Raw genomic sequence first — 21,990 nt, 5'->3', positions numbered from 1 at the left:
CTCCAGCCTCTCCCCGTTGAATGTAATGCTTGTTTGTTTCATATATTTTATTAATTTCAGCTTGTCCCCAGGTGTTTTCCTTTGATGTTTTTCTTGTAGATACTTTTTTTTTTTAGATTTTTCAAGGCAATGGTGTTAAGTGGCTTGCCCAAGGCCACACGGCTAGGTAATTATTAAGTGTCTGAGGCCAGATTTGAACTCAGGTACTCCTGACTCCAAGGCCAGTCTCTGTCTATCCACTGCGCCACCTAGCTGCCCTTTTGTAGATACTTTTTAGCCTTGTTTTTTTCTGGGTTTGTGTCTTGAATGTCTCTGACACTTTAAAAGCTTTTTATGGTGAGATTCTTTTTTTATTTCCTTATTCTACCTGCCTAATTTTTTTAAATTTTGAACTTCATTTTGGGGTCAAGCTCTTCTCCTTTCTTGGCATATTGCATATTATATTATTTGGGCTCTTAGGAATAGCTCAGGCTGAAAGCTTTCAGTGCTCCCAGAGAAGGCTAATCAAAGGGAAATTCTGAGCTCTACAAGTTCCTGACCTGGTTTGGGATCTGAGCCAATAGTAGATACTTATAGACTCAGCCACCATCAGCCAGATGCAAAAAAAATCTCTGTTTCTTCAGTATAACAACTTTATAGACTTCTTTTTGTTTTCAGATTCCAGCCCTGGTTTTTCTTTTGCAAGCTTCAGATTTGGCTAGATGCTAGAACTGAGACTTCATCCATTCCCTGGATTCTGAACCACATAGCTGCTGTTTGCTTCTGAACTTGTTTCTTGTTCAGAAGGTCCTGTCCCTCCCTGCCCCTCCTTCACGTGTCCATTATGGATCTGCTGATATCAACCTGGGTGATAGGCAGTACAGTTGCCATTTGACATCTGTCCCTGTTTTTGCATGAAATTATGAATCTGGAACTCCTTCTTGCTCTCCTGCACACTCTAGGCCTTTTAGTCCCTAGCTCCTGGAATGTTCCATGTGACACTTTCCTGGTCAGACCCTATCCCTAGAGTTCACAGATCTGATTATCTTGTCCCCCTTCCCCCTATGACTTGGGCTAGAAAAATTACATGCCTTGAATTTTTTTTTTAATTTCCTGATTAGGATCAGTTTGGTATATTTTCTACATCTTTTGGAGGAGTTGTTTGAGGAGTTTGCTTTATTTCTTTATACGTTATATCCTTCTTAATAGCCAAAAACTTTGATTAAAATAGAGGCAGAAATCCTTGAGAGAATTATTTATTCCATTTTTTTTTGTTTATATTAGAATTAAGTAGTAAGTTTTATTGTTGCCTTTTGCTTTTACCTACTAGTGATTTCTAGTTATTACTTCTTCTCACTAATTTCCACCCCAGTGAACCTTTCTTTATCATCTCTCCCTCCTCCCAAAGAAAAAAATAAATAAGAACCAACCATTACAGTGACTGCATCTTCCATTGTATCCAGTAGCCCTTCATTCATCTTTTGAAAAGAGGCAAATGTTTCCTCAGTTTTCCTCTGCTTGACCTACTCTTTAGCATTACTCTCTTGACTAAATATAGACAAATGGTTCAGTGATTGGCCTCTATCTGTACCATTTTCATTATTGCTTTATCTTTAATTTGAACATAAAATTCTTTAATTCTATTCACATATATTTTTATGTGTGAATATAGACCATTTGGTCAGTTAACAAGTTTTTTTTAATTGATTATCCAAACAAGTTTTTTTTATTTGATTAGCCAGGCACTATGCTAAGAATTAGGAATAGAGTGAATGGGGGAAAAATATTTTACTAGCCTCAAGGAGTTAATATTTTTTAAAAACTATTTAGTATAGTATTTTTCCTTAATTATATGTAAAAAATGATTTTTTTTGGCAAAGAAGTGGGGTTAAGTGACTTGCCCAAGGTCACACAACTAGGTAATTGTCTGAGGTCAGATTTAAACTCGGGTCCTCCTGACTTCAGGGCCGGTGCTCTATCCACTGTGCCACCCAGCTGCTCCTGTAAAAATGATTTTTAATATTCATGTTCAAAATTTTGAATTCCAAATTGTCTTCCTTTCTTACTTCCCATCTCCCCCTCATTGAGACAGCAAGGAATTCAATATAAGTCTTATATATATATAGTCTGTTGTGAAATAAAATAAAAAGAAATACAGAGCAAAAAAAATCCTAAAAAATGTTTAGAAAAAAGACGTATTCAGACACTATCACTTCTTTCTCTAGGGATAGATAGCATTTTTCATCAGAAGTCCTCCAGATTTGTTTTGGATCATTACTGGTAATAGCTAAGTCATTCACAGATGATCATTTTAAATTATTGCTGTTACTTTATGCACAGTACATTTCACTTTGCATAAGCTGACCTAAATCTTTCCAGGTTTTTCTGAGTGCTTCCTGCTCATCATATCTTGTAGCAGAATAACATTCCATCGCAATTACATACCACAGTTTGTTCAACCATTCCCCAATTGATGAACAGCCCTTCAATTTCCAATTCTTTGTCACCAAAAAAGAGCTGCTATAATACTTTTCTTCATATGGATCCTTTCCTTTTTGCTTTTTATCTCTTTTGGGATATGACCTAGTAGTGGTATTGCTAGATCAAAAGTTATACCTGGTTTTTATTGCCCTTTGGGCATAGATCCAAATTGTTGGGTGTTAACATGTTAATGTGGGAGACAGCATGCTAATAGCTTTGTATATATAGAGGATAATATAATAAATGGGAATATGTATCAGAAGGATGTTAGAAACTAGTTGGATGGATGAAGTTTGGGGTGGGAGAAACTGTTAAATGCCTCTTGCAGAAGGTAGAATTTGTGCTGAGTCTTCAGAGAAAGCAGAAGACAGACATAAGGAGGAAGAACATTCCAGATTTGAGGTAAAAGATGGAGTTGGAAGATGGAGTTCAAGGAATAGCAAGTAAATTATGGAATTGGATCATATAGTATATGGAAGAGATCAAGAAGACTGGAAAAGTTTGTAGGGGTCAGGTTGTAAGCCAAATGGAGGGTTTTATATTTGACCCTGGAGATTATAGAGAATCCTTGAAATTTATCCAGTAGAAGGGTTACTTGATCAGATGTTTGCTTTTAGGAAGATTACATTGGGGGGGACAACTGGGTGGCACAGTGGATAGAGCACCGGCCTTGGAGTCAGGAGTACCTGGGTTCAAATCCAACCTCAGACACTTAATAATTACCTAGCCGTGTGGCCTTGGGCAAGCCACTTAACCCCATTGCCTTGCAAAAAAAAAAAAAGGAAGATTACACTTGTTGCTGAAAGGAGGATGGATTGGGATACTAGAGCTATTAGTCCAGGCAAGGATGGCAGTTTTGTGAGTAAGGAGAAAGACATATATGAAAGATGTGTTGGTGAAAAAGTAAACTTGTTTTCCAGATGGGAAAAAGAAAAACATACCTACCTTTTCTATTCTTTGTCTATTAGAGATCAGAGATGCATGAAATTGTTCACTGTTAGCTTAAAAGATTTATTAGTTCTAGACAAAATAATACAGATATAGTATATAACATATTATATAGTTTTTATATATTATGGGGGAGACAACCTAGGAATGGATTCATACAAGGTAAACACAGAATAGGAAGATAGTTACTTAGAGAGAGGAAGATTGGAGTGAGGTTGATAAGGAAGTATAACTTGATATAAACAAATTCTTAAGATACAAATTTTACTTTGCTACCAACTGTTAAGTTTCAGTGAGTATCTACATATCCATTGTAATTTAATATTGTATACTTTTAATTCATTGTATAATATGATATAGTACAAAATAGTATAATATATAACATAATAATATAATATAGATATTTCTCTTCTCTGGGTTTTTGTGACACTAGATCTTCATTCAGGTCACATCCCTTCACTTTGGATAGCTTCCAAGGCTCTGATCTGGTTTTTCCTCTTTTTTCTGGATCTTAGTTGGTGATCTCATCAGATCCAAGAATTAGTTATCATATCTCTCAGATGGAAAGCATATTTTTATATCCAGTCTTCAACTCTCTACTGAGTTCCAGTCCTGTATCTTCAACTACTTACTAAAAAATTTTGAATCAGATTGCAAGCATCTCAAACTCACTGTTTCAAACAGATCTCATCTTTCTTCCTAAAACTCTTCCCTCTTGGCCTTCCTTTTTACTCTCAAGGGCTCTACCATTTTCCCCAGTGCTTGGCTTCAAAATTTTGGAGTTATACTTGACTTGTCCCTCACACTAATTCTGCACACCACCTCTGTTGACATTCCATTTATTTGCTTTTCTGCCATCAGAACATCACTTTTTTACATCTTCTTTGACTGCTCACACAGCTCCCACCTTTTTACAAACACTCACTGCCTCACATTTGGACTATTGAAATATCCTGCTGGTGGGTTTCTGGCCTTAAGTCTTTCTCCACTCCAATCATCTTGGCTGCCCAGTTGATATTTCTAAATCTTAGGACTGCCCATATTCTTCCTTACTTGGTAAGCTATTGATTCTCTCTTACTTCCAGAATCCTCTAAGGTTCTTTATAATCTAACCCCTTCTTACCTTTGTGCTCTTCTCCTACTTGACACTGCTCCTCGCTTTCCTCCCACAGAATTCTGTGGCCTACTTACTTTTTCTTAAATGTGATGCTGTCTCTTATGTCTGTACCTTTATATTGGCTTTTCCTGTTGCCTTCCTCACCTCTGCCTCTTGACCTCCCCTGCAAGATTCTACTTCTAATACTGCCTTCTGTAGGAAGTCTCGGTTCCACCACCCTAATCCCCAGCCTCTCCTAAACCCTTCCTCTCTCTAAGGTTACTCTCTTCCTATTTTGTATCAATTCATTTATGTAAGCTTCTTGAAGGAGGAACTCTTTTTGTTTCTAACTTTTTTTTGTGTCCCCTAGTGCTTTGCACAATGCTTGATAAATAGTGAGTACTCAATAAATGCTTTATTGATTGATTGATTGACATTTTTTAAATTTGGATATATAACATTATAATTGGTTCTCTCACATAGAAATCTTTTTTTAATGCTCATCACCCTTTACTATGCTCCATATCCCATTCTATAGTTACTATAAAAATTTTGCCTCTGAAAATTACACATTTTTGCCTATCAGCCTTCATGCTTATTTTTTCCCATTCTATTTTACTTGGGTGTTTTTTTTGTTTGTTTTTTTAGTTTTTATAAGGCAATAGGGTTAAGTGGCTTGCCCAAGGCCACACAGCTAGGTAATTATTAAGTGTCTGAGGTTGGATTTGAACTCAGGGACTCCTGACTCCAGGGCTAGTGTTCTATCTACTGTGCCACCTAACTGCCCCCTATTCTACTTTTCTTCTTAAGTTGAAATAAAACTTGAACAAGAATCAGAAATTGGGAGTAGTGATTTAGAGTTGTTGAAACACTGAATTAAGAGTCTTAAAATTTAGTTCCTATTTCTTTCTGCCCATATTGAATTATTTTCTCTCTCTCTCTTTTTTGGTAAATTTTGCCTTTGTTTTGCTAATATTCAAAGAAAGTGCTATCTGGTAATGTGAAGAGTGCTTCATAAATTTTTTGTTGTCACTGAGGCAGTGGGGTTAATTAAGTTACGTGCCTAAAGTCACACAACTAGTTTCTGAGTGTCTGAGACTGGATTTGAACTCAGGTCCTCCTGACTCTACAGCTGGTGCTCTATCCATTGTGTCGCCTAACTGCTCCAGTGTTTCATAATTTAGTTGATTTTCATCAACTTGAGTTGTTATTATAATTGGGTTTGCTCCTGATGATCTTTTCTTTCTGTTCTCTGGAATTAATAGTCAGACACTTACTTAATATTGGGGGCTGTTCTTGTTGAAGAGGAAGAAGGAGATTGATAGGAAAGTATGATATAAATATAATGATAGAAACAAATTCTTAAGATGCACACAGATTTTGCTTTACTACCAACTGTTTTTAAATTTCATTGTAAAATGTTTTAGCTTTCAAAAATCACATGTAACTTTTTCTTTTTCCACAGAGTCGTGGCTTTAAATTCACATAAGTCTGAAAAAAAGAAGAAGAAGCTCTACAAAGATCCCCTTTCTTTAGATGCCATGATAAGGAAATTTCAGAAAGAGAAAGAAGCATTAAAAAAGAAAGAGTCTAACTCCAAAGCTCCAATGACTATGGTGGCTACCACGCTTAGTAAATCCCCTTCATCCGCAACTACAGCAATGGGAAATGAAGTCTCAGACTTAAATCTTAATAGTGCTGACCCAGTCCTTTCCATTTTTGGTAGCACAAATGAACATGAACTACTTCAAGAGGCTGAAAATGCCCTAGAGATGCTTGGTGATATAGACTTTGACCGGCTCTTGGATGCTACTTCCAATGGTAGCCCAGTGTCTGAATCAGGGGGAGAGAATGGAAACACTCCCCAGTCAGCCCACAGCTCTCAGGTTATTTTACCCAAGGTGGTGCCTGCCCTCCCAGAAGGTCTGCCAGTACGTCTTGAAAAACGCATTGAAGATCTCCGCATAGTAAGTGTTATTTTCTGAAGAGAAAGTAATTCTTTTAACTTATTTGAAGGATGTCTTAGGGAAAAGTTTGATTTTTTTTTTTCCCTAGGGTAGTGCAGGCTCCTAGGTGGAGCCAGAAAAACCTGAGTTCAATTTAGACTTCAGATGTTTACCAACTATGTGACCTTGGGCAAGTTACTTCACCTCTATTTCTTCAAACATCAAATGGAGATATTAACATCATCTACTTTTCAGAGTTGTTGTGATGATCAAATGAAATAATATTTTAAGATGATGTTATATCTTGAAGAGTATTTTGTAGAAGGAGGAATAGCTAATAGAAATAGTAAAACATGTTGCTAGTGGAGACTTAATGGTAATCAATTAATTAGCAATTTTGTTCTTTTTTTTAAATTATATTAGATAATGTAATTATCCTTCTGAAGTTATCTTAATCGTAGTAGATCAGAGACTGGGAAATTCTTTAAGATTTTGGAATCAAAACTCAAGTCAATCCATAAATATTTATTAAGTTCCTCCTTTGTGCCAGGCACTGTTCTAAGCACTGGGGATACAAAAAGAGGTAAAAGACATCCCCACCCTCAAAGAGCTTACAATCTAATAAAAATAATTATCATTGGTAGTTTATAATGAAAACATTTCAGATAATCATGAAAACATGAATGAATAGATTTATTGGTGATATCTGTTTAAAAACTTACAGTATTTTTAAAGTTCTAAAACTTTTTAGTGAATCTGCTTTTTTTAAAATGCAAAGTAGACCTAGAAATAAATTGGCTAATTCTAGCTCTATTTCATAATTCTGAATACATGGAAGTTGATAAAAAAAAAGTATCTTTATCATTATAAGATATTCATCTACTTAAATGTTTTCTGGTGGCAAGATCTGAGACTAAGATTAGGATGCTAAAGCTCAGTGTTGTAGGAACAAAAATTACTGGGAAGAGCTGAAACAGAACACAGACTTGATGATAGGTCATACTTCCAACCTTAGGTAGTAGGTGATCATTTAGTAAATAAACATTTATGTTCAGTTCAGTTATGCAGACTTTTTTTTTTTACTGCATACTGTCTTTTTTTAGGGCATTGTACTATAGATTACAAAATTTATTTGAGATTATCCCTTCTTTAGTAACACTTAGAGCCTTATAAAGTGAAGAGTGATATAAATATCTCAGATATTTAGAAATATGTTAATAGCACATTGGGGAAGTATATTATAGAGTGATATTTAGGTCCAATAGGGAAAATGTCTTAATTGATAAGGTACTCATGGACAGTTTCCTTGAGGAGGGAGATGATGGAAGTTGATTAGATAGATATAAATTAAATCAACAATGAGGAAAAAAATAACTTTTAGCATAAGGGAATATTGTTCTTAGACATTGAAGCAGGAAAACACAGAGTATCTTCAGGAAGTGGTACAGTCTGCATGGAGCAGAGGACAGTGATCTGAATAATAAAGGTTGCTAACAATTTGTGGAGTGTCTTCTATGCCAGCAGAAGAGTTTAAACTTTAGTCTTTCTGTAGTCACTGAAGGATTTTGAACTGAAAGATGACTTGATGATAAATTATAACCTGAAATAGAAAAAGGGCATCTCAGCATTATGTCTCAGAAACTTACCATATTAATTTTTTTCCCTAGCAAGAGACTGAATGGCTTATTTCATTTATAATTCCCTTTAAAACTAGACAGTGAGCACTTGACAAAGATTCTGAACTCACAAAAAGTGGGGTAGGTAATAAGAGTGTGACCAGTTTGAGGTGGAGGAGATTGACCCCTATCCATTATCGTTATCACATTCAACCATCCTATTTAAAATTATTTTGAAACCCCACTAAATCATAGTAATAGGTTAAAGGATTAGAGAATTTAAAATAAGTGTTTGTATTTGTAATTTAAAGCTTTCTAACTTCTACTGTATTTACTGATGTCATCCACACTTAACTTTTCTAGAAAAATTTGTCAGTAGTACCCGATGGTAATGGGTAAATTGAGAAAAGTCAAGGGTCAGATGAAAGGAACTTATTGCATAAATAATTGCATAAAAAATAAAAGACAATGGGCTGACTTGTAGGCTTTTTTCTCAGTAGGTACAAGTGGAATATAGGAAACATACTCTTAGGAAGAAGTTTATTCTCCTTTTACTGGAGACTAGCATAGGGAACCCCAGGAATCACAAAAGAAAATAATCAGTCAGCCATCATTTATTAAGTACTTAATTGCCAGACACTGTATTATAAAGTCATCCAGTTATCCTTATTGTCACACCACTGACACTTTTATTACTTGGACCTGTTTCTTCATCCCTTTTCTAAACGTTGTGCCAGATGGATTCAAACTAGAATTATGCAGAACTTAAAAGAAAAAGATAACAAGGAATTGTGTCCAAGAGCATACTAGAGCTCAAGATGAAAGGCTTCTATTTCCTTAGTAGAGGATGAGGTTAGGTCCTTGCTGAAAGTGTACAAGGAACCTGAAAGTAGAAAAAAAGCAATTAAAGTGCTTTTGGAAACAGAAAGGTTACATCTACTTAACCAAGTGTTTTAAGCCAAATTATATCTGGACTATGACATGCTCAATGTCATAGCTAAATCACCAGTTGTATCTGTTTCTGAATGTAAAGCAATTGCCAGCTAGCCAGAAGTAGGAATTATATATGAAAGGACCTGAAAATATAAGATGAATGCTTTGTCATTGGCCAATTTTCTAATGAGGAGAATCTTTACTTAATGATGTAGGCCTTTGAAACATAAACATTATGCACTTTCCCTAAAATTTTGGAGAATGGACAAGAAATGGTATAGAAGAAAGAAAATGACAAAATTCCAGTCAATAACAGAAGTGACAGTCTTATCTAGAATGTACAGCAGTAGTGGAATTTAGAAACTTTGACAAAGAGTGTAAGAATCAGACAATTTTCCATGGAAGAAGAGCAAACTTAATGATTGATGAATAGTGAGTAGTAGTACTATAATCTGATGGAGAAACAAAGAACTATTGATGATATCTCAGTGTCCCGTGGGGTTTCCTTGTATCAGGCTAAGCTACGTTAGCTAGAGGACAGATAGTTTTTTAGTGCTCACTAGTTGAGGTCATCCTGTAGAAGTAGAATTAGTGATTAGTTATATTTTTATGATCTTTCTGTCAGTATTAGATACTCATTGACTCACTCTCTGCCCCAGAATGTTGTTGAAAATTTCAAATGTTACTTCAGATGAGATTTCTTGGGAAACTTGCATCATATAAGTTCTCTATGAGACTTTAAAAATCATACCACTAAAAGTGCCTTTTTAAATGTTATCTAAATCTGGAATAATGTTAAGTCAAACTTTACTTACAGACTTACAGACATTTGTGACCTGATGTCATTTATGCAGAAGGGTCTTCCCCAGTCATTTGTAGACTTTGGAATAATTCATCTTCAAAATACTGTGGCACAAATTCTTGAAATAGTAGGGGATAGCTTAACTTTCCCAGTAAATGACAGTACAGAACTAAGGTGGGTGGTGATGAGAGAATGAGAAATCCGTTTTCTTACTCTTAGTAGCTAGGTGGTGTGAGTTTACTAATCTTAGGGGATGAATCTAGGCAAAGGAGCAGTAAATTGGAACAACTTCACTGATGATGGCATATGAGTAGTGTTCTTTACCTCAGTTCTGCCTCATGGTGTCTTAGAGTTGTACATGAGGCTACTGAGTGTCCATTTTTCCAAAGTACAGTTTTGTGCTTTCCCTTGGATTTCTGATTGACCATCTCTTACTTTAAAGTTATTCTTAATTAAGTCAGCAAATAAGTCAGCAAACATTTATGAAATATCTAGCTTTTAACTGAGCACTGTGCCAAACCCTGGGAGATAAAGAAAAAGCAAAGACAGTTCCCTACTCTCAAGGAGCTCATGCTCTTATGGCTTCTATTAATGAACATAGTTACGGTAATTCTCAGTAGTTTCCTAAATCCTTAATTCTGTGGTTTCATACCTTAAATTTTGTTCCAGTTCATGTTTTGTCTCTGTGTTCTGCTTTATGTTTTTTGACTCAATTCTTGCACTAAATTGTAAACTCCTTAAGGACACAAGAACTGTGTCTTTTGATCTTGCCTTTGCTTCTATAGTAGAATATTTGACTTGGTACCACATTCATCAAATTCCAGTAGGAAGGGAAGCACAACTCACTACCTTTTCCAAGAAGCTTCAATAACTCCCATTTGTCCCCCAGATAATATACAAATTCCTAATTTTGAAACCTGAAATCCTTTTTGATCTGCAATTAATGTTTTTCCAGATTGATTTCAGATTACTCAGATTACTCATGCATTCTATATTCTAATCAAGTAGATCTAAATTTGGTCCTGTACAAATGATGTTCAATCTTTCTCTACAGGTTTTTCCTCTTTCTTGAAATGATCTTTCTTTTCACCTCTGCCTTTTGGAATCCCTAATTTTCTTTAAGGAATTGCTATAGTGGCACTTCAGGAATCTTTTCCTGATCTTGTCACTTGTAGTGTTTTCCCTTTTAACATTGCTTTCTATCTACTTTGTGTTTAAATTTTGTATTTTTTTGCCGGTATACTATATATGTTCTTTTCCCCAGTAAAATATATGTTCCATAAGGAATAAGAACTGTTTTGTTTTTCTATCCCAAGGGCTTCACACAGTGTTTGGCACTCAATAAATACTTGTACAATTTATTTCTCGAGTTAAGTCTAGCAAGGGACACTGAGAAGGAGTAATCAGACAGATAGGATGAGAATTATATGAAGAGTGTGAGGAAAACTAAAGAAGGAAAGTACACAGGATGATGAGGTGGGGCTGGGGAGGAAGAGGAGGTCAATATTGTTAAAAGTTAAATAAAAAAATCTATTAAAATGAAGATTGAGAATTTATATTTAAATATGTTATGAGATTGTTGGTAGTTAAGTGGTGCAGCAGATAAGAGCACCAGCCCTGTAGTCAGGAGGACCCGAATTCAAATTCAACTTCAGACACTTGACATTGACTAGCTGTATGTCCTTGGGCAAGACACTTAACCCTGATTGCCTTACATCCAGGACCATTTCCAGTTGTTCTGATCCATATCTGACCACTGGACTCAGATGGCTCTGGAGGAGTGAGACTAGTGATTTAGCACAGTACCCCACATTCAAATCCAATTCATGTGCTTGTCATGGCATCATCTCCCTGATGTCATGGTCTTTGAGGATGAAAGACAGACATCTTCAGTAATCTTAGTAGAGAGCAGTTTTATTAGATTGGTGATGCAAAAAGCAAACAAACAAGTCAGATTGCAAAGGACTCTACAGTGGAGGAATATGTAATTTGGGACAAATTGTATTTTAGACAGAAATACTCCCAGACTGCAAAAGGGGAATTGATCAGGAAGTTATATTTCTGATTGTGTACTCACTAAGCTCCTTTATGATATGTAATTTGGTTCTATGAGTGGGCCTTACCACTAGGCAATAGGAGCTCTATGTAGATAATTGGTAAATAATTGAAATATTTCTTCCCCTATATGTAAGTAAATAGATAATTGGTTTATAAATCAGACTTTTATGAATTTGATTTGTGTAAATCTATTCCTAAGGTGTTTTTTTTTTTGCCTGCTTAGAAGCATTTTTAAAGCTGGACAGCTATAGTCTAGAACTTTAAGAGTCAGAGGAAAAAAATACAGATTAATTCCACCCTAAAAATATTGGTCTCCTTATCCTCAATGGGAGTATCTTTTTGCAAACAACTGTGTGTATGAAGAGAGTAGCTATTAAAAGAAATCTGGCTTGTTATTTTTAAAGGTAGATCATTAATCTACCATTTCTTCTTACATTCCATATACATTTGTGTATACATTAGATTTTAGCTGCTTTTAATGGCTGAACTTTCTTATCTGACTTTCATGTACTAGACTAAAATTTGTTCAAATTTGCAGTATTTAGATCACAACTCATTGTGCCATGGAGATGTAATCTATCGGGTATTTGAAGGTTTTGCTAGCAGAGCTCTTATTTTGCCTAGTTCTGCCATACTAGAAATGCTTGGAGCATAGTACCAGGCAATAGAGTGTCTGTTTTGTGAAGACCAGCCTATATTGAAAGATCCTCATTACAAGTAGACTATCCATTGGGTGGTAATTCTTTTGCCATGGCAAACAAAACCATCTTATGCTGTTTGTCTTCCTTCCACTTCTGTGGTGATGACAAGAGAGTGGCAGAAAGACTGCCAAAAACCATACCACTTTTAAACTGTGAGAAATATTAACTTTACTATTATTCTTTTAACATAATATCTTTATCCAGGGACAAACAAATAGACTAATTTCTCGTAGAGGAACTAAATTGTACCAGTCTTGATGTCCTTTGTTGTAAATGATGTTGAAATTAAATGGAAGGCTGGCTTACAAATTTTTCTTACAGTGGGAAATAGAAGGAAAAGGTGAAGTTGATTGTTTGGCCAACAACAATAGGAAAGATTTCATGAAACATTTTCTCATCTTTTTTTTTAGTATTCATAAGCTAATATAAAAAAAGATCACTATGAATACTTGCAGCTTTATATGTCAACATATATCATAGAGGATGAAGAACTAATGAAGTTCTACATAGAATTTTATAAGAATTTCTAAATAAAATCAGTATATTTTTAAAAACATGCTTGGTGAATTTAATACAAAATAAGGATGGGCAAGGGCAGCAAAAAAAAAAATCTTTTGAACAGTAGTTTAAGAGTAAGAAATAGGGGAGGGGCTAGGTGGTGCAGTGGATAAAGCACCTGCCCTGGAGTCAGGAGTACCTGGGTTCAAATCTGGTCTCAGACACTTAATAATTACCTAGCTGTGTGGCCTTGGGCAAGCCACTTAACCCCATTTGCCTTGCAAAAACCTAAAAGAGTAAGAAATAAAAGAGGCCAAAGATTTTTAAACTCTGCAAAAGTCTCATAAATCTACATCATGAATACTTACTTTGAGGGGGGAAAGATTCTAGACATGGAGAGCACTAACTAGTATCACAAAAATGAAATTAATTGCATTTTAACTGATAATAGAAAATTCATTATTGATGTAGGATTCATTCCTGGGTTAGCTCTCTGCATTCTAATCAACTACTTATTGCAATGGTTTGAAAAAGGGCTTACTTTGTAAGTTCAACGATTTCTAAAATGAGGAATCTTGATTCACGCCCCCACTTAATTCAGTTTCTATATTTTGCTGCAAAATTTCTCCAGATGATGGATTATGTGATAATTTAGTTTCTGCACTTGGTAAAAGAAAAGGAGAAAACTAATACCTGAGACTTAACTCATTTAAATGAGACTTATTTGGTGATATTCTTTACAACCAGTTGAAGATAGAACAGGGTGTTGTTCCTCCAAATCTGCATCCAGATTGGAGTGATAATGTCACAGCTTTCTGGATGATTTCCCATGCTTCCAATTTTATTTTGGAAAATGTCCCTTCTCTGATAAGGAGCTCCCTCCTTTTGAGTGTACCAGGATAGTCATTAGTGAGGAGCTAGGTATTCCAGATTTTCACTTTTAGATTTTTGAGCCCAAAAATTTCTTGAGAGGGATAAAGACTTTATTTAAGAACTCAGGTTATAAGGACTGTTTGGGCCCAGTAGGCATTTATTTATAAAGTTATAATTGGGGAAGAATTGAGAGAAGAATCATGGGAGAAGAAATTAAAACTTGGTAGGTTTATCAGAGTAGCCAGTTAATATACAGATAAATCTGGGTGTTCTCCTTTAAAATTGCTTGATGCTGGTGGGGTGTCTCTGTGTGTGTGTGTGTGTGTGTGTGTGTGTGTGTGTGTGTGTGGTGTGTGTGGTGTGTGTCCTTGAATTATTACTCCTTGAAGATCAAAAGGTACTTAGTTGCTTATTGCATTTTCCCTTGGGCTCCTAAATAGACATCCTGCCAAAAAAGGAGAAAAGCTTCTAATTATGAGTATAACTGTATAAATGTAAGTATATGTTTTTTAAGAAATATTTTTATTAACAAGTATTTTTCTCTATTTCCTTCCTCTCTACTGGGAAAAAAAAGAAAAGAAACAAAATCATTGTAACAAAAATGCATAGTCTTGAAAAACATTTTCTTATTTCACATATCCAAAAATGTCTCATGTTGCATATTTAGTCCATTGCCTGTATGCCAAAAGGTAGGTAGCACTCTTATCTTTGATCCTGGGAAAATATAATTGATCTTTGCATTGATCAAAGTTCTTAAGTCTTTTAAAGTTTTTGTAGTGTTTCTGTGTGTGTGTGTGTGTGTGTGTGTGTGTGTGTACTCGAAAGCAATTTAAATTCATTTATGTTCTCTAGAGAAGAGTGGCACTTGTAGTCAGTCAACAAGCTTTATTCAACACTTGCTTTGTGCCAGTCTTTTTTGCATATGGGGATCCCCAAAACCCAACAGTCTCCGGTCAAGGAGAATACATTCTGATGGGGAGATAGAACATGTTAGCTTTTCAGGTATAACCAAGATGCATGGAGAACTTAAGAGAAGAAGAAAGCATGAATGAGCCAGGGTAAATGTGAGGGACTAGGAGAGGTAGGATGTGAGGTGAATCTTGAAAGAATCCAAGGAAAATCGGGATCAGAGGTCAACGGGTAAAGGGTAAAGCATTCCCAGAATGAAGGGAGGAGTTTGGAGATAGAACACTGTAATTGTGAAACTGCTCACAAGACCATAGTAGCCAGAGCATTGCTGACAGTGAAGTAGAAGACAGACCACTGGAAAGTTAGGAAGAGCTTTGAGATGCTGAAGAGGATTTTATATTTGATCTGAGATTAATAGGAATCCTTTGGAAGTTTTTGAGTAGGGGGAGTGATCAGTTCAGAAAAGAGTGAGGTTCTTCTGATGCCTTCTGACCTTGTGCTAAAGACTTTCTTGTACATCCTGTATTTTGTGCTGACTGCCGGTTACTGAGTTATTATACCCAGACAGAAACCACCTGGCACTGATGACTCAGAACTGTCTTACAAAGTTGGGAGGCTGAGGACCTAAAGTGCTGAGATAATAGGCTACTGCCCAGCTTCACCAGTCATGAACCTGACTGTCATTGACTACTAGCAAATTTTCTGATATAATAAGCATACAGCACACTTGCATAGAAGGCAATGACTTCCTTCTTAGTTCCTCCCCAATCCCTCCCAGGTCTCTACTTTCCTTTTAAGAGTCTCTTCACACCCCTCCAGATTGCTGCTTTACTACTGGAGCTCAGCCTACTTGATCACTTAGCTTGATAGTATACAGTAAAACTAATATGTCCTTCCTATTTCTGAGACTGAATCTAGCATCCAGTACCGCATCAGTCTAATATACCTCTTTTATAAGAGATAGCAAGTTCCACCCTTTCACTCTCCCTTTTTATTCTCTTAAAATTCTCAGAACAGATCCAGTCCTCCCTCAGGTTTCCCATCTGTCTTGTTTAACTACTTCAGTACACTTTAAAATCATTAATGGTCTGAAGGAATATCACCTATCTCTTTCTTTCCCATCATTGTACAGTCATTTTAATTAAGGTTATTTTTGAAAAACTATTGAGTAAATGAAGAAATCAAAAAGTATTTATTAATATGACTGATACTGTGCTGAACTGTGCATATACAAGTAGAAACTTCTCTGAAAGAATTCACACTTGAATTGGAAGACAACACATAAAAGAATATCCAGTCACAGCTATGTGGACAGACTCAGAGAGGTCAGCAGTGCAGGCCTTGCCAGTTTTGTGATTGGATGGATTCTGGAATAATTAGATGCAAAGAGGGGCACAAAATAAATAGAGCACTTCTGACCATGAGGGTAGTTTTACTTGTTAAGTTTGCACATGTATAGAGAGGACAGCCTCTTGTAAGTATTATGCTTTGCAATAATTGGTATCATCTCATAATCTTTGATAGCAAACCAGTCTTAATTGACAGCCCTTCCTATGGTGAGTCTTTGAATAGAGTAGTGTCATTGGTTTAAAGTAAATTGAAATGTATAGTACCATAACCCATATAGTCTAATATAATAAATTGTTCAAACACCGAATAAAACCATTTTTTTGTTTACTGGTGCTTCTATTCTCCATTATTTTGTGTGGTTAATCCTGAGTTGATCAAACTTTAAAAAAATACATTTTCATTATAGATTATGTTGCTGGACCAACCCGAGGATTTACTCTAAATTTAATGTTTATTGGAAATAATATGAAAAGAAAATGCTCTTGTTCCTGTTGGTTTTAAGAAGTCATCTAGTAGGACATATAGGTTACTGGGTCTCTGTTTTGTGCTTAATCTTTATCTCAAGATAGTTTGTTTATTATGAAAGTTATAGCAAACCTTAGTTTTTACTTTATACTATGTATGTTCTAGGCTGCCAAGCTTTTTGATGAAGAAGGTAGGAAAAAATTCTTCACACAGGATATGAACAACATTCTACTGGAGTAAGTAACTAATTTCTTTGGTTAAGAACCCCTAAGATAATTGTTACATTTGTTTCTATTAAAAAGAAACAGTGTATTGGGTTTGATTAAAAAAACAGTGGTTCTAATTCATATTTAATGGAGATGCCTTCATTAAATAGAGCTTTTGCAATGAAGGCTAAATGACCTGTTGCTGGGAACATTATAAAGGGGATTCTTGATTTGTATTTAGATAGTTCTGAGGCTCATTCTCATTTTGAGATTCAATGAAATTCTAGGTTCCCCTGGTTATTGACTTTTAATGAGAGTTAATATAAATTATATACATGCTTGTACCAAACACTTATGATCCAATGAAAAGTATTTTAATTGAAGGACCTACAGAATTCGATGGAAAGAAACACACACACACACACACACACACACACATGATATCAGTTCATTTGATTAGAAAATAATAATATTGAGGAGCCTGTGGGTTAATGAATATGGCTAAAGAGTATAACAAATGCTGACTGTTGTTCCCAAAGACAGCTGGGTGTAAAATTGTTAACAGGAATGTTTTGACAGACTATCACTGGATGTCAATATTTTGTTCCTCTGACTGAAGAAAAAAAAAATAAAATGCATGCGTTAGGGGGAATAGAATTTTTGATAGTGATGCAGACAATTGTGAGAGTACAGTCTTATAAAGCCAAATATATAAATGTTATAGCATAAAATGTTTTATGTCATGTGGGCCCTTAACCCTGGCAGCTTTTTACAATGGATTGCACTTCTTAAGAAAGAGGCTTTTTTTTAAAAACTTCACAATAGTCAGGCACTCTTTATCCAGTGTGTGAAGATACTCAGACCCTCTCTCCACGGGTTGTATGTGGTATGTTCTTCCAGGACCCCCTTCCATTGTCATAGCCAGAGATTCATTCCCCTCCTGCACTTACCTCCCCTGTAGACTTCGCTTTATATTGCTTCCCCCTTTTAAGGCAGAACAATAAAGCAATCCCAGCAAGCCCAAACTCTATGACTTAGAACCCCTAGTCATATTTCTCTTTTTTTCCCTTCCTTTTAATGTATACAACAAGCCTCGATCAGGGGTTGTTTTTTAAATCCTTATTTAATCTTTTCCTGAGCATTCTTCTATCAGAAAAATGATGTCAGGTGCTCACCACCTCCAAGACATGACATCTCAAGTCAATAGCCTCTGCCATTTTAGAATTCTTAAAATAGAATTTTCTGCTCAATTCTTTTTCCAAGGTGAAGTTCCTAGTCCATTTTTCCAGTAGGAAGTGATATTACAGTAATTGGATGCATATTGAATGCAATAAAACTCAATAAATTTAATTTGCATAGTCTAGTTCTCTTATCTGCCCTTACTTTTTCTCTACACAGCCTTGATCTTAGTAGTTTGTGATTTCATGGATTTCTCTGAATTCCTTATTTCTTTAATTTCTTGCCACTCTTGCTGTGGCTTTAGACAGCTCATGTCATACATCTTCTCCAGTCCTATTCTGATGCTGAAGAACCTTCTCAGGAAAGTCACAAAATCACACATATTTTTACTTTGTGTATTCAGTCCTACATGAAAATTCATCTTGACAACTTATTATCCTCCTTTAAAAATTTCTTCCCATCACTTTTTTAAAAAGTATTTATTTGTCAATTACATTTAACAGTAGTTTTCAACAGCCAATTTTTTTTTGCAAGATTTGGAGTTTTACATTTCTCTCTCTCTCTCTCCCTTTTCCCTCCCTCCTCCCCCTGATAGAAAGTAATCCATCATAGATTGTACATGTATAGTTATGCTAAACATAGATCCATCTTAGTTATGTTGTAAGAGAAGAATCAAATCAAAAAGAAGGAAAAAACTATTGAAAAAAACCAACACCTAAGACAATTTTTATTTATTTATGGTAATGGAGTTAAGTGTCTTGCCCAAGGTCACGCAGTTAGGTAATTATTAAGTGTCTGAGCCTGGATTTGAACCTAGGTCCTCCTGACTCCAGGGCTGGTGCTCTATCCATTGCACCATCTAGCTGCCCCCACTCTAAGACAGCTTTTAAAAATTGAAGATAGTATCCTGGGATCTGCATTGAGACTCCATAGTTCTTTCTCTGGATATGGATGGTGTTTTCTTTGATTATTATACTGCTGAAATGAACAAGTTCATCATAGTTGATCATCACCCAGTGTTACTATATTAGTATGTGTTCTTCTGGTTTTTCTTACTTCACTCAGCATCAGTTCTTGCAAGTTTTTCCATACTATTCTGAAGTTCTATACCTCATAGAGTAATAGTGTTCCATCTCATTCATATACCACAATTTGTTCAGCCATTCCCCAATTGATGGGCAACTCTCAATTTCTAATTCTGTGCCACTTTAAAAATTGCTGCTATAAATATTTTTCTGTATGTGATTTTTTACCCTTTTTTGTCATCTCTTTTGGATACAGATCTAGTAATGGTATTGCTGAGTCAAAGGGTATAATCAGTTTTATTATTGTTTGGGTGTAATTCCACATTGCTCTCCAGAAAGGTTGGATCAATTCACAATTCAACTCTGCCAATAATGGGCACTGTTCCAAGTTTTCCCACATCTCCTCCAACATTGATCATTCCTTTTTTAGTCATGTTGGCCAATAAATAGATTAAGGTGAGGTGATCCCTCATAGTTTTAATTTGCATTTCTCTCATTGATAATAATTTAAAGAATTTTTTCATATGACTTTTTTTTAAGGTTTTTGCAAGGCAAATGGGGTTAAGTGGCTTGCCCAAGGCCACACAGCTAGGTAATTATTAAGTGTCTGAGACTGGATTTGAACCCAGGTACTCCTGACTCCAGGGCCCGTGCTTTATCCACTGTGCCACCTAGCTGCCCCTTCGTATGACTATTATTGATAGCTTCAGTTTCTTCATCTTAAAATTCCCTCTTCATATTCCAGCCTTATCAAAGAGCCTCCCATTGGTTATTAATCTTTTGCATAATCCTCACAAACTTCCATTCTTTATATCTTTTTCTTTTAAGCTCCTAGGAAAAAGCATCTATACCCCTTGCCTCTACCTCTTTACTATCTGCTCATTTTGAACTGTCTTTTCCAGAGTTAACCACTGAACTATTTACAGTTAAATTCAGTGGCCTTTTCTTGGCTTTTGTCTTCATGTCCTTTCTATAATATTTGATTTTGTTCACACCTCCTCTTCTTAGGTATCCTTTTTGGTTATTTTTTGTCTTTATATTCTGCGACAAATCTCTGTCCTCTTTTTCTGTTTTCTGTTTTTGCAACTGTCCACAATTCTCTTAAGCATACTTATTCATCAAAGACACTGTCCTGGACTTTTTTATTTTTTAAACTCTCTCTGGCTGACATCTATTTGCATGGTATATCTTATATCTCAGAGATGTATGGGACTTCAGAGACTATCTAGTTCTAGTCCTATCCATATTTGTTTTTTTCTTTTTATTTAATATATATTCTCATTTTGTACAAATAACTTTTATACATTAATAAAATATTCTTGTTTAAGAGTAAACGAAATACCCCCTCCCCCCATAAATATAGACTCTCTTGAGCAATAAAGTAAAGGGGAGAGAAAAAAAATTAAAATTAAAAAAATAATAGTAATAATTGTAGGTATGGCTAGGTGGCACAGTGGACGGAGCACCAGCCCTGGAGCCATGAGAACCTGAGCCCACATCCAGCCCCGTATGCCCAGCAGTCACCCATCTGTGTGACATGCAAGCTACCCAAACCCTATTGCCCTGCAAAAAAACAAAAAAAAATGGGGGAAAAAAAGACCCAAAATAAAATAAAATAGTAATAATAGTAAGGGTGGCTGGGTGGTGGACAGAGCATTGGCCCTTGAGCCAGGAGCACCCAGGTCCAAATCTGGGCTCAGACACCCAACGATCACCCTGCTATGCAGCCCCAGGCAGGCCACCCAGCCCCATTTGCCCTGCACCCCCCCCCCAAATAATAATAATAAAAAATGTGCTTGAGTGTTTGTTCCAACACCAACAACTGTCATGGGTGGATCACATTCTTTATGATAAGTCCATCACAAAAGTTACTTCCATATTTTTCCACCGTTGCCATTGCTGATTGCAACTCCCTCCTTTCGTATTTCTCCCCTACCATGTACTATATTTTCTCTCTCCTTTCACTCTGACTCTGCTATAGGGTAGCTGAGTGGCGCAGCAGACAGATCCCCAGCTCTGGGGCCAAGAGGCCCTGAGTCCCCATACTACCCCTTAGGTCCAGCATCCACCTGGCCTTATGGTCCCGGACAGGCCATCCAATCCCAGCTCCTTGCAAGAAGTAAAAAAGAGTGGGGGCGGCTAGGTAGTGCAGTGGTTAGAGCACCAGCCTTGGAGTCAGGAGTAGCTGAGTTCAAATCTGACCTCAGACACTTAATAATTAATTACCTAGCTGTGTGGCCTTGGGCAAGCCACTTAACCCCATTTGCCTTGCACAAACTAAAAAAAAAAAAAAGAAGTAGAAGAAGTAAAAAAGAAAATGTGTTATATCTGACCACTCTCCCACCATGGTCCATCCTGTCCTCCATCACTCATATCCCCCCTTCCCCCTGTCCCCCCCTTCTTACTCCAGATGTCTATACCCCATTGAGTGTATATGCTGTTTCCTCTCCTAACCACCTCTGAGAGCAAAGATTCCCTCATTCCCCCTTGCCTTCCTCCCTTCCATATCATTGCAATAGCTCATTGTAATAAAGAAAAATCTTATATGAAATATCTTGGCCTATTCCCCCCTCTCCTTTTTCTTTCTTCCATTAAATTTCCCTTTTTTTTTGCTTATAAAGGATAATGCTTCTTCAAACCTATCTTTCTGAATCATCTCTGTTCTCTGTTGGTAGCCTTGTTAGCTCCATTAGGTTTGACTGTCAAGTTTAATCAGATGTCTTAAAGATGTATAGGTGCAACCCTATTCTCTCTTCTGAATTCTAGTTTTGTTTCAGTATTTATCTTTTTTGGAATTTCATTTTGGATATCCTAGACACATCTTAATTTAACATATCTGAAACTGAACCAACTCAGCCCTGCTACCATATTTACCAGTTTCTGTCAAAGTTGCCATTATTTAGGCCAGCTAGGTGACACAAATGT

At 36.1% G+C, this 21,990-nt stretch overlaps 1 protein-coding gene across 2 annotated transcripts in view; it reads left to right on the top strand.

The window, feature by feature from the left end:
- The window catches only part of UBN2 (ubinuclein 2), a 101,187-nt gene that overhangs the window by 41,653 nt on the left and 37,544 nt on the right, over nt 1–21,990 (top strand). For both annotated transcript variants that reach the window (XR_012470067.1, XM_074193583.1), the window contains exons 6-7: nt 5,970–6,471; nt 16,821–16,891. Coding sequence is in view for 1 of the 2 variants with exons in the window: in XM_074193583.1 (XP_074049684.1) it covers nt 5,970–6,471; nt 16,821–16,891 (573 nt within the window). In the remaining variant the exon portion in view is untranslated. The remainder of the gene's footprint in view (nt 1–5,969; nt 6,472–16,820; nt 16,892–21,990) is intronic.

The sequence above is a fragment of the Macrotis lagotis genome, chromosome 7 (genome assembly GCF_037893015.1).
Source record: "Macrotis lagotis isolate mMagLag1 chromosome 7, bilby.v1.9.chrom.fasta, whole genome shotgun sequence".
Lineage (NCBI taxonomy): Eukaryota > Metazoa > Chordata > Mammalia > Peramelemorphia > Peramelidae > Macrotis > Macrotis lagotis.
Note: the sequence above shows the minus strand (reverse complement) of the source record. Positions and strands in the feature narration are given on the sequence as shown.